The sequence below is a fragment of the Dunckerocampus dactyliophorus genome, chromosome 2 (assembly GCF_027744805.1).
Source record: "Dunckerocampus dactyliophorus isolate RoL2022-P2 chromosome 2, RoL_Ddac_1.1, whole genome shotgun sequence".
NCBI lineage: Eukaryota > Metazoa > Chordata > Actinopteri > Syngnathiformes > Syngnathidae > Dunckerocampus > Dunckerocampus dactyliophorus.
Window position 1 is genome coordinate 50,634,678 of NC_072820.1, and position 12,655 is coordinate 50,647,332.

A 12,655-nucleotide genomic window follows, 5' to 3' on the forward strand; every position below is an offset into this window, starting at 1 on the left:
TGGGCTGGCTCTTGGGGCGCTGATCTTTGTGCTGCCTGCCCCTGTGGGCCTGGTGGCCTTCTGGCGGCGGGGGCTCGGCCTGGCTATTTGGGGCGGGGCTCTCTGGAAGGTGGAGTGCGGCCCCTTTCCTTTCATGCATTCTCAGTGACAATTACACACCCACACATTCTTGCACCTTATATATATATGAAGTCTTCCCCACATACAGAGATACCTGTACATATGCACACTCACAGTACATACGTACTTTCCCACATTACTCACTGAGTTAACCAGGGTGTTATTATGTTGTTGGTTTTATTACAGCGACGGTGATTTCAGCAGTATGACTATAGTTTTTTTTACAATGATGTGCATTACAGTAATTATCATTCTGTTCACTATCATGGATAATCATTTCATTACTACAATTATGTGTGACTGTTTCAATGCAGTATTATCATTGTGATCACTATCATAGTTCATCATTTCATTACTACTATTATGTGTGACTGTTTCAATGCAGTATTATCATTGTGATCACTATCATGGTTCATCATTTCATTACTACTATTATGTGTGACTGTTTCAATGCAGTATTGTCATTGTGATCACTATCATAGATAATCATTTCATTACTACTATTATGTGTGACTGTTTCAATGCAGTATTATCATTGTGATCACTATCATAGATAATCATTTCATGACTGCTATTATGTGTGATTGTCATTGACAGCGTTGTCATTGTGGTTGTTGATATTGTTTTGTCCTTTAGTCCTTGTTCGTCTTTATAGTTGTCACAGACATTTATTTGCTGATGTAGTTCTGTATGTTTCTGTTGTTCTGTTCTTGTTGTCACAATTGTTGTTGTTGCTGCTGTGGTCCTTGTCTGTTTTTTTTTTTTTTGTCCCCCTCTTTTGTCCCCCCCGCCATATTGCCACTCACAAGAAACACTTCTCGACAAGCTTTTGCATTCGTGGTGAACTTCCTTTATTCATTCGGATTGGACACAAATGCTGCCTTAAGATGCCTTCATGTGCAGCTATTAACTGCACAAATCGCCAGTTCAAAGGCTGTGGACGAACATTTCACCTGTAAGTATGATTGAAATGTAGATTTATGATTGATCATTTAAGGGTTTGGAACTGTCAGACAGATATTTTCGATCGTGTAAAATTCCTCTGATTACGGGCCCGTAACCAGATATTTTTCGGGGGGGTTAAAAAATCTTAGTCAACGGACCTTTTGCGAGGGAGCGAAGCGTGGTGTGGGAGGGGGACACCCCTCCCCTCCCAGAGCAGGGAAAATTTAGCATTTGGAGCCCGAAAAAACAGTTTTGTGATGCATATTGTGGACAGACATAACAACGTTACTTCCTCCAAATGACAAGCTTAAGGGCAAAATGCCAACATCAAGCTTGCCCTATTTAGATAAGTTCATCAGTTGACTGGGCGACTGAGCATGCCATGGCTTCAGTGGGGGATGCTATTTCCACAGGCCTACACTATATGAATCACTACAATGTGTTTCAGCCTTACCTATCGCTCATTCAGCATCATCTTTCTTGGAAAATATGTCCACCACTTCCTCCAGGTTGATAACCTTTTTGTCTACAGCAATTTGGATTCCATTTTACAAAACAAAAGAAAGTTTTTCCAATTGGTTGTGATGGTGTAGTATATTGGTTGGCTAACCCTTTCTAATTCCCCTTCACATTATTATCTGTTATGTTCGGTGGGCGTTGGACCCCAGATGCAGAGGCGGGAGGCAGGTGGACAGGTAAGAAAGTCTTTTAATTAAGTGCAAACAGAGCAAAAGGCGATGGTGCGGGAGTCAGGAGGGCTGAACTAAAGGGCACCATGAAGGACGCAGTAGGAAGGGAGCTGAGGGAGTTCTTGCCTGGAGAGTCGGGAACACCGGGCGCACCTTCTGGGAGACGCAGAGTAAGCTGGACCTCAGGATTGGGAAAAGAGGTCCGCCAAAACTGTAACAAAGAAGTAAAGTCCAAAGAGCCAGAAAACGACTATCCGTGTATGTGGCACAGACCATTTGGGAATAATCCAGCGTCTCCCAGGTGTCATCCATATGCTTAAAAGGATGTGCTGGCTAATCAGAGACAGGTGCGCCCTGTCGTCCCGCCTCCAGCCGGAGAAAGGGCTCCTGAAATGGGAAAGAATACGCCCAGGAGAAGGCAGGGAAAGACAGATGGCAGGGACAGGAAGTGAACCCTGACAATTATCTTCACATTTTATCATTTGTCTCACAGGTGTGCTGATACTTATACAATGAAATATTTAGTAATCCAATTTACAATACAGGACAAGTTAACACATTCAAACTTCTTTTGCATGATGTCCCTGAACACATCTCACGTGGCCAACATGGCTGCTGCTGCACAGCCTGTAATACTAAATGAGGCCCAGCAATTAGCATTAGCAAAGTAGCAACAAGTAGAAACAGCACAACGCAAACAACATAGTCACAATGACATAGAATTTTATCCAATGAGTGAACACTATCAAATGCACATGACATTCTATATGACAAAATATAAACACACAGTAAACATTACATCACCAAATATCCCAGACAGTGCAAAAACGTGACTCAGCATGTCTGAGCACTTCCTGCAGCAATGTGCACATGCCACTATTCACCAGCAACAGGCGCTGTTGCAACACTTCTGCCATCATTTATCACAGCACAGCTACACTCCGTTACAATGGCACACCTTGATAGCAGCTTCTTCTTTTTTTTTTTTTTTTAACCAAGCGGACCTTTGGTCGCCCGCGGGGGTGGAGTTCGAACCCCCCGAACCCCCCCCCCCGGTTACGGGCCTGGATGATATGTATGTCCAGAATTGATAGGTTTATATAGCTCTATAACAGCTAAGAGGAAATGTACGTACTTTTTTGTTCTATCATGATATATGTATTTCTTTACTTTCACCTTTTTCCTGTGTAGGTTTCCGTGTAGCCGCCGACAGTTGCTGGCATCATGGCTCGTAAACATGAGACGACATAAGTGGACACCAACACGTAAATCAGTCCTTTGTAGTGACCACTTTGAAGCAGCATGTTTTGACACAACTGGCCAAACAACACGTCTCAAAAAGGATGCACTTCCCACAGTTTTCCAGTTTCCAAGGCATTTGCAGAAGGTATGCATTTTAGTTTCATTTTCTTACTCCTAAAAATTACAAAGGAGACATTTTTCAACTTCAGTATTTTCTGTTGAGAGTTTTTAATCATGCATTCAACTGAAATAATAAGATTTATAACACAGATGGGATATTTTTAACCTTAATTGTAATGCTTTTAATATTTTTCCTTTTCCTGTTCATATCTCCATTAGCACCATTTTGGGGCCATTTAATTTCAGTGCTGCCATTCATTTCCAAAAAAAGCTTTTTTCCCTTCATATTTCTGTCCCAATGAAAACACCTCATTATCGATGCCTCGTTGAGGCTTTAAAAAAATGATTGAATAAAATCAATGAATGAATATTAAAATTTTAAAATGAAAATATAAAGAAAAAGAATGAAATCATCTTGTCAAATTGAAAATGTGCTGTGTGAGTGTTTCTAATAAATTTCTACACGACTGCTGTTCTATCCAGTATAACATGCAAAGCAACATGTCTGTTTACTTGGAGTATTTGTTTCTTTTTCATTTTGATGAAGGTGTTTTGATGAAATCTTAAGGAAAATGATTCATTTAAAAGTACATCACCAGAGAGAGAAAAAAAGGTCATACATTTACGACCCACTGTAGCAATTATGATCCATGTCCTGTGAAATGTATGAAAGTGGCAACATTTCCACCCTTCCGCTTTTCTTTTCTAGATAACGAAACCCTGCAGAAAACCTCCAAATGAGAGAAACTATGCTCAAGCAACTTTGCAAACAACACAGCCCCCCAAGATTCACTGAGTTCATCTGCCATCCTTGATGATCACTGCTATGCTACGCTGCAAAGTCCAAGAGCAGTCAAAAGGAGACGAGATGAAGCTTTCGTCAAAATTGATACCCTGCAGAAGAAAGTGAAGGTGTTGCAGCAAAAGTCGCTTTGGTCAAAAAGATGAGTCACACATCTGAAGGAAGTTGAAGGAGGAGAATCTCATTTCTGCCAATGGGGCTGCTGCATTGTCCAAAACCTTCTCTGGTGTTCCTGCAGACATAATGTTGGCTGTTTTCTAGTTGATGGTTTGTCAGGCGAGGAACGGGCTAACCTTGTCCAGCAGTGCCTGACCAGACTTCATGATGCTGGTGTAACGTGCGTGTCACTGACATGCGATGGTCCGTCATGTCATCTACAAATGATGGAAGAGATGGGAGCAACCTAGGATGTTCCAGCACTGGATCCCAGCCTCCCTCACCCAGATAATCCTAACCAAAAAGTGCACGTGCTCCTTGACATATGCCATATGCTGAAACTAATTCAGAACACTGTGGCATCAGGATGGGTCATCACTAACGGTAATGGGGGTCAAATTTCATGGGCCTACATCAACGAAGTACATAAAAGACATTAAAAGGAAGGAGTTGGGCTAGGTAATAAGCTTAAGGCAGCACACATCAACTGGGAAAAGCAGAAGATGAAGGTAAACCTTGCTGCTCAGGGTCTGAGCAGCACAATAGAGTTCTGCAACAAAGAGCTTCAGCTACGTCAGTTCAAGGATTCAGAGGCTACCGTTGAATTCATCAGGTACATCGATCGCCTTTTCCACCTCATGAATTCACGGAACCCTTTGGCCCATAACTACAAGGCGCCATTGAGAAAGGAAAACGAGAGGTATTGGAGGGAATTTCTTCATGATGCCTACATCTGTCTTTCAGGTTTGAGACATTCGGATTGCCTCCCGATGCATCAGACAAGAAGAAAGACTCCGTTCCTTGGCTTCCTTGCAGGGATCAAGAGCATTATTGGCCTTTACGAAGACCTTGTTGGTTCCAAGATGTCAAAACTGAAGTATCCACTGACATACAAGCTAGTCAGGACCATCTTGAGCTTTTTTCTGTGCAGTACGGTCCACAGGAGGCACAAATAACAATCCCACAGCAAGACAGTTCCAATCCAGCTACAAACGACTGCTTGGACGACACCAAATTGGAGGACTGGGAGGTAATTGTATTGCACAAGCAAACAACCACATTCTCCATGTTTCAAGTGCCCGACAACTCGGAAAAGCAGATATTACAGGGGAGGATGACATGCTACTCATCAGGAGGTATAACCTTGAAGACCCTGACCGCTGGCAGAAGATCATGATTATGTGGATGTGCCCAACTATCTGCACTTGTCACCTGTAATGGATGCAGCCATCGGTTACATTGCTGGACTTGTAGATGACAAAACCAAAGGTCGTGTGCCCTGAATGTCTCACCACTCTCACATCAGCTGGTAAGGAAGCAGGCGGTACTCTCCTGACGAAGACAAATGGAGGTGGACTTGTCAAACCATCAGATGATGTGATCAGGGTGTGTGATGCGTTCAACGACTACTTTGTTCCACAGACAATGCTTTGGCTCAATCATCTGGTATCGCATCTGCACTGTCTTCTGCTGTCCCTCAGAATGTTACACATCTGCATTGAGATTGCAAACAACGTATTGTCTTACCCAAAGCATATGGTTTTGTTTCAGTGTTGTTGTTTTTTTCTGTGTGTGTGTGTGTGTGTGTATGTGTTCATGGTGTCATGATTCAGTGTTGTCGCTTTGCTGCCGCCTATCTGTTTTCTGTTGCAGTGCATACCATACCCCTAATTACTCATGTGAATCACCTGTGACCAATTTCCTGGGCCTTTATCAGCTGCTGCCAGACCACAACCAGTTGCCAGTTATTCCTTTGCCTACCCTGCTTCCTGCACCTTCTTTCCCTGGCTTCCAACTGGTCTCCATTGCTCTTTCCTTGCTGCCATTGTGATTACTAGTATCGTGTATGTTCCTGCTCTGTATGCCGTTTTTGCTACAGCTTCCTTATTAGTTTTTTCTCCTGCTTGCCAGTGATTTTTTGTTAGTACTTTTTGGCCTTTGCCCTGCGTACCTTAGTTATATTTTTGTATTTTTTGTTGTATTCTTTGCACCTTATTACCTACGGTAATAAAAGTGTATTTTTTCACTCAGCGCTGTGTCCATTTGCATTCTGGGTTCCCACTCTTGGCGTCAGCCAATTCGTGACACATGGTTATTGTTGGCAGAGAGGGGTGTTTGTGTGTGTGTGTGTGTGTGTGTGTTTGTTGGCACGCTGCTATCCTGTCCAACTTGAAGGTGAGATTACTTGCTGGTGGAAGAAAAAAAAATGAACACGTGTGAGGAACAGCAATGAACATGAAATTCAACCTTAAAATTGACTGAATTTGGACTTTTTTTTAAATCACATATTATTCCTGTTAATTCCTGTCCAGTAAAATGTGAAATGATTTTAAAACTTGTCTCTTTTATGATTCATATTTTGTACAGACGAGAGCATAGTGAATTGTATGAAAGTAAGAATAAAAAGTAAAGGATCATGACCATGGATTTTAGTGGAAAAAAGGGATGGGATATGCAGTTCAAATGAAAATCTCTTTCTAGAGGAGTAAAACTATCATTGCTATAGGGGAGTGCTGAGCCAGGGTGCACAGTAGAATTTTGTCCCAAAGGCAATGAGAATTGGAAGGGGAAAAGTACATTTAATATAGCCAAAAGATAGAGAATAACGTATCAAATGGTTTTTAAGGGACGAAGGTTGCGTTACTTGAAGGAATGGGAGAATCTCCCAGCTTTTTAATGTCAAATATAGATGTTGTGTTAGCCTCTTCATCTGCTTTGTACACTATGTACGCTGTGCCAATGTAGTCGATGTGAGTGGTAAGATGGCGTCTCTGTGGCTTCAGCGGCTTGCACGGGCGGGTGCGACGTATGAGCTATCCAAACTTATTAGTACAGATCAGTGGTGTCAGGAAGAGCAGTCAATAGAACGTGATTCTGAGGTGCAGGAAGTATGATACACAAAGGGGTGTGTGTGAGGGAATGCACCAAAGTGATTGATGCCACACACCGTTAAAAACGAACACGAAGAAGAATACTTTGCTTGTTTTTACCCTCCTCTTTCTCCCCTTTGTTTGTAAATACAGACTACGTATGTGCATATGTAACCAATGAGTAATTAAAACAGAGTCCTGATAGCAGTTTACTATCAATCCAGATTTAATTATTTGCTGGACTGAAACGCATCTCTTCTTTTGCTTTACAAACTGGAACTTTGTGAACATAACATGCATGGACAAAACATCTAAATATAACACACAAATATATATATATATATATATATATATATATATATATATATATATATATATATATATATATATATATATATATATATATATATATATATGTGTGTGTGTGTGTGTATATATACAATGTTGACTGTCCCTTAAACTGTCCTGAGCACAATTTAACATTTGCTGGCCAGCATACAAAAATAAAGAGTCTATAGAGCTCTATACATGTATATATGGGCTGTGTATGAAGGAATGAGTGTGTGCTGTGGTGCCTGGGATGCTCCAGCAGCGGCAGGATGGTGACGATGATGATGACAAGTAGGTGGATGGTGTCCTCTTCCTCCACTGTAGCCAACAAGGAACAGCAACAGTCGCTCACATCCAATTCGCTAGCAGGAAAACAGCATAAAGTCATGCAGTGATGGATTGAGCAGACAGGCCTGGCACACACAGGTGGCTCTCCTACACACTTTGACCATGTGTGAGCCTACAGCGCTCACTAGGGCACCATGGTAACCAATTAACGACTGTCGCAAGACTGTCGTAAAGATGTCCATTTCTTATAAAGAGAATCACCTACAATTATAATAAAACAACGAATGTATAAAATTTAGTAGCACCTTATTTAACTGATAACGACAGTGGCATTAATTTCTGAACATTACCTATAGAAAAATAACATTTCTTTTAATCGCACAAAAACACAGCTGGGTTACACATACATTTATGTATGTATAAAGAGTACATACAAATACTGTACGTATAGTTGTCCAAGTACTCAACCTACGGATACACACTCCGGTCCAGTAGATGGCGGTATGCACCTCAAACGTTGGTTGCGACCCGCCATGAAGAAGACGAAAATTGCGCATGCGTACTACTGGGTAAAACGGCACTGGCGCGCGTGCTTGCTAGCTGCTAACAAAGAGATCAACACATCGCTAAGCAGCGCTCAAGTGAGTGTTTGAAAATGTTTGAAGTACAAATGTTGAGAGATTTGGTGAATCAGCGACTAACTACGGCAGTTGAAGAAATATTTGTAGTGTTGGAAAGAACGATAGCAGAGTATGAGGAGGAACTTTCTCGAACCAAAGAGGAGAACGAGCGACAGCGTCAGATACTGGACGCTGTTTTCAAGAAGCCTCGAGTTGTGTTATACAGAGAAGGTTTGTCCACTTTTATCATTATTATTACATTATTCCTAAACGGCCCGTCGCCAACAATATTAGTTTATTTTTGTTTGTTTGATGCTTTCAAAAATAATACTTCGCCCGTGTCAGTGTCTCCTCGTGCATGCCCTTCATTGCTACTTGTTTTGTGTTCCACTATTTCAATTACTAACACCACAGGATGTGTTTTATATACTGGAGGGAGTGACCACTCTCAGGAAAACAGTGCCCCCTGTCATTTTGGTATAGAATTGCAAGTCACAGACTCCGGCTGAATCCCAGTTTCACTCTGTCCGTACGCAATACGTACCGGAAACGCAGTCGGTTCTGCGCATTGGAGTGGAGCCCATTAGTCCTCAGAAACATCTCTCAATGGCACACACCACCAAATAGATAATATTGCGGGGGTGGTTACAGATTAGGTTTTTCAAAAAGTTACACAATTTAAACAATTACATTTATGAAGGAGTAATTCTTTTAGTAAGTAATTAAAAAAGTCAGTAATTTGCCCAACACTGACTAACAATAAGGCCATTTGAAGCCATTGTGGCAAAATGAGGGTCCTGCCTGGCTGTAACCAGCCAAGGTGCTGTTGATTCACAACTATTCCATAGCGTGTTTGTCTTTTTATGTCCAACAGATGTCGGTGCAGAACATCTTCTACCTGATGAGGAGGAGCCACAGCCCCCCCACGTTAAAGAGGAAGAGAATGATCACAGCATCAGTCAGGAGAAAGAGCACCTTGAAGGACTGGAGGAGTTTCCAGGGATTGGTGTCCCTGTGAAGACTGAAGATGATGAAGACAAAGGTGAAAGTGAGGAGAAGAGGGGGGAGGAGCCTCCAAGCAGCCGCTCGACTCAACACATGACAACAGAAGCTGATGGAGACCACTGTGGAGGATCACAAGCAGACAACCGATTAGCTCCACTATCAGATGATGACAACACAACGTCACACTCTGCTGACACTAATGATGAAGGCGCTCAAGCTGATATGACATGTCACACTGACAACACACGCTTTAAATGCTGCCACTGTGACAAAGTGTTTAAATACCGTAGTTATATGAAAAGACACATGAGATTACACACAGGAGAGAAACCATTCACATGCTTATTGTGTAATACAGGATTCACTCGGAAGGATCAATTGGTAAGACACACAAGAAAACACACTGGTGAGAAACCTTTTACCTGTTCAGTGTGTGGTAAGGCTTTTGGACAAAATGAACATTTGAAATCACACATGGGAATACACACTGGTGAGAAACCCTTTTCCTGTTCAGTGTGTGGTAAGGGTTTTAGATCCAGGTATTGTGTGAAAACACACATGAGAATACACACTGGTGAGAAACCTTTTACCTGTACAGTGTGTTTTAAGGGTTTTGGACAAAATAAACTTTTAAAAACACACATGAGTAAACACACTGGTGAGAAACCCTTTTCCTGTTCAGTGTGTGGTAAGGGTTTTGCACTTAATCAAAGTTTGACAAAACACACGAGAATACACACTGGTGAGAAACCTTTTACCTGTTCAGTGTGTGGCAAAGCTTTTGTACATAATGACCTTTTGAGAAAACACATGAGAATACACACTGGTGAGAAACCTTTTACCTGTTCAGTGTGTGGTAAGGGTTTTGGAAATATTGATCTTTTGAAAACACACATGAGAACACACACTGGTGAGAAACCTTTTACTTGTTCAGTGTGTGGTAAAGCTTTTGGACAAAATGGATATTTGAAAATACACATGAGAATACACACTGGTGAGAAGCCTTTTACCTGTTCAGTGTGTGGTAAGGCTTTTGTACATAATCAACATTTGAAATCACACATGAGAATACACACTGGTGAGAAACCTTTTACCTGTTCAGTGTGTGGTAAGGCTTTTGGACGTAGTCAACCATTAAGAAAACACATGAGAAAACATTGGTGAGAAACCTTTTACCTGTACAGTGTGTTTTAAGGGTTTTGTACATCATGGATATTTGAGAAACCACATGAGAATACACACTGGTAAAGTGTTGAGTTGCAGTGTGTGTGCTGAAGAATTCTCTTATCAGTTCCAGCTTAACAATCACAAGTGTGTTGGTGAGACCAGCAGCAGTAAATGAAGAAGCAGGATGTGAAAAAAGCTGTCAAGACTTGGGTAATTTGGACTTTCTAGAAAGAAGAAACCTTTTACATGTTCAGTGTCTGATTTTGGTTTTGCACAAAATCAACAAACGCCCCCACATGTTTGCACACAATAATACGGTGTATCTTATATGTGTGTTAAATACAGAAATAGCAGCCATAACTGAGACTGTGTCCAATAATACAGTGTGTCTTATATGTGTTAAATCCAGAAATAGCAGCCATAACTGAGACTGTGCCCAATAATACGGTGTGTCTTATATGTGTGTTAAATACAGAAATAGCAGCCATAACTGAGACTGTGCCCAATAATACGATGTGTCTTATGGTCGTGAAAATACGGTATTTCAACTTAATTCTAAAGTAATCTTTTCTTCTTGTAATATTTTGACTTTATTGCCATATTTTGATTTGATTTCCATCATATAACTTTTTCCCCCAACCTAATTTTTCAAACCTACAATTTAAAAAAAAGTCACAATATTTCAACTTTCTGCTTAAATGATCTTTGTAATTGTATTTTATTTGACTTTATTTACATAATATTTAACATACCCCCAACCTACTAGAATAGGACTTTTTACTCTTTATATTTGGACTTTATTCCCGTATAATTACAGCTAGTTTGTACCATTACTACTTATGTTTATTTTACCCCCACTTGAAGTATTATGACTTCAATCCCATCATATTTGGACTTTATTCTCATATTTTAACATTTTCCCCGACTTAATTTTTTTAAAAGTACCACTTTATTTTGTTGTGTTTTGTTTCGCACAACATGACAAGCTTTGTTCTTTTCATATTTCAAATGTCTGCTGCTAAAATGCAACAGTATGACGTTCTTCTCGTAAAATCACCACTTTTTCTTGTTAGGTTCCAATTCTTTGATTCTATTCTTGTCAAATTACTGCTGATTTTTCTATTTTTTTGCTGGTGTTGTGTGTTTTGCCTTCCTGTTAAATATTGTCAATAAAAACACAGCACTCTGGACGTCTTTGCAGTCAGCGATAACCATCAAAATGATGAAGAAATGAAGAAATACATTGTGAAGTGAATCTATAGAATATGAAACTCCGACCTACAACGACTACTAATTCAAATACTTCCTGTGTCCGCTAATAATAATCATAAACAGGAGTGGAGCTGATGGCGGGAGGCGTTTTCCGAAACTTACCTGCATGCTTGTCTTTGGGTGTGTGTTTTTTTTCCAGCGACCCCCTCCCAGCAGCAGCAGAGACGTTTGTTCACCACCATTCTACACATGGACACAAGAGCTATTTTACAGAAGAACAAGACGCGTTAAGTCACGGTGTTACCACGAGAGGAAAGGGCGACGCAGAAGATGGAAACAAATGGAATCGAAATCAAGCACGGTAGGACAGTTGAATCCGTCTTTCACGTAGTCATGTGGATTGTTTTGAGGACGAAATTATGACGAGGTTATGTAACCAATGAGTAATTGAAACAGAGTCCTGATAGCAGTTTACTATCAATCCAGGTTTAATGATTTGCTGGACTGAAATGCATGTCTTCTTTTGCTTCACAAACTGGAACTCAGCGAACATAACATGAATGGACAAAACATCAAAATATAACACACAAAGGAAAAAATATATACAGTCAAACCTGTCTTAGCAGCCACCTTTATAGAACGGCCACCTGCCTATAGCAGCCACTGAAAAATCCCCGCAGCAAATGTACATGTTATAGACCCTGTGTATAGCAGTCACCTGTCCAACGCGGCCAGCGGCCACCCATTTTGTCTCCCTCGGTCAATATCTGACTGCATATAGCGGCCAAATTACCGACTCAAGTAGAAGCTTCATGCACGAAAAAATTTTGTTTTTCGATCAATGGAGCCGTCGTGTGTAGACTTTAATTACTGAGTCCTAGCTCAGTCACAATCATTCACAAGATCCACACAAACTGTCAGTTCTTCCACATAAAAAAGCTGTCTTCTTTTGAGCTTGCTATTTCCTGGTCAAACATGTAACTTTAAGAGCATTTACACCAAAACATTACCGCAAAGTAGGCTGGGAACAGGACGTGCTCCCAGCGACGCTACAATAAAAAAAAAAAACATACGCTAGCATGCATGCGG

At 40.9% G+C, this 12,655-nt stretch overlaps 1 protein-coding gene across 1 annotated transcript; it reads left to right on the forward strand.

Annotated features, from left to right (window-relative positions):
• Window positions 1-8,133: 8,133 nt before the first annotated feature.
• On the forward strand, window positions 8,134-11,542 carry LOC129177410 (zinc finger protein OZF-like). The gene is made up of 2 exons (XM_054768517.1): window positions 8,134-8,413; window positions 9,057-11,542. Exons 1-2 carry the CDS (start codon window positions 8,218-8,220, stop codon window positions 10,349-10,351), a joined length of 1,491 nt encoding a protein of 496 aa, XP_054624492.1. The 5' UTR covers window positions 8,134-8,217; the 3' UTR covers window positions 10,352-11,542.
• Window positions 11,543-12,655: the final 1,113 nt, after the last annotated feature.

Bases quoted from the DNA above. Each gene is read 5' to 3' on its own strand.
- LOC129177410 (XM_054768517.1), top strand. From the start codon at position 8,218: ATGTTTGAAGTACAAATGTTGAGAGATTTGGTGAATCAGCGACTAACT. The intron at 8,414-9,056 runs GTTTGTCCACTT...TATGTCCAACAG, and splicing joins AGTTGTGTTATACAGAGAAG to ATGTCGGTGCAGAACATCTT.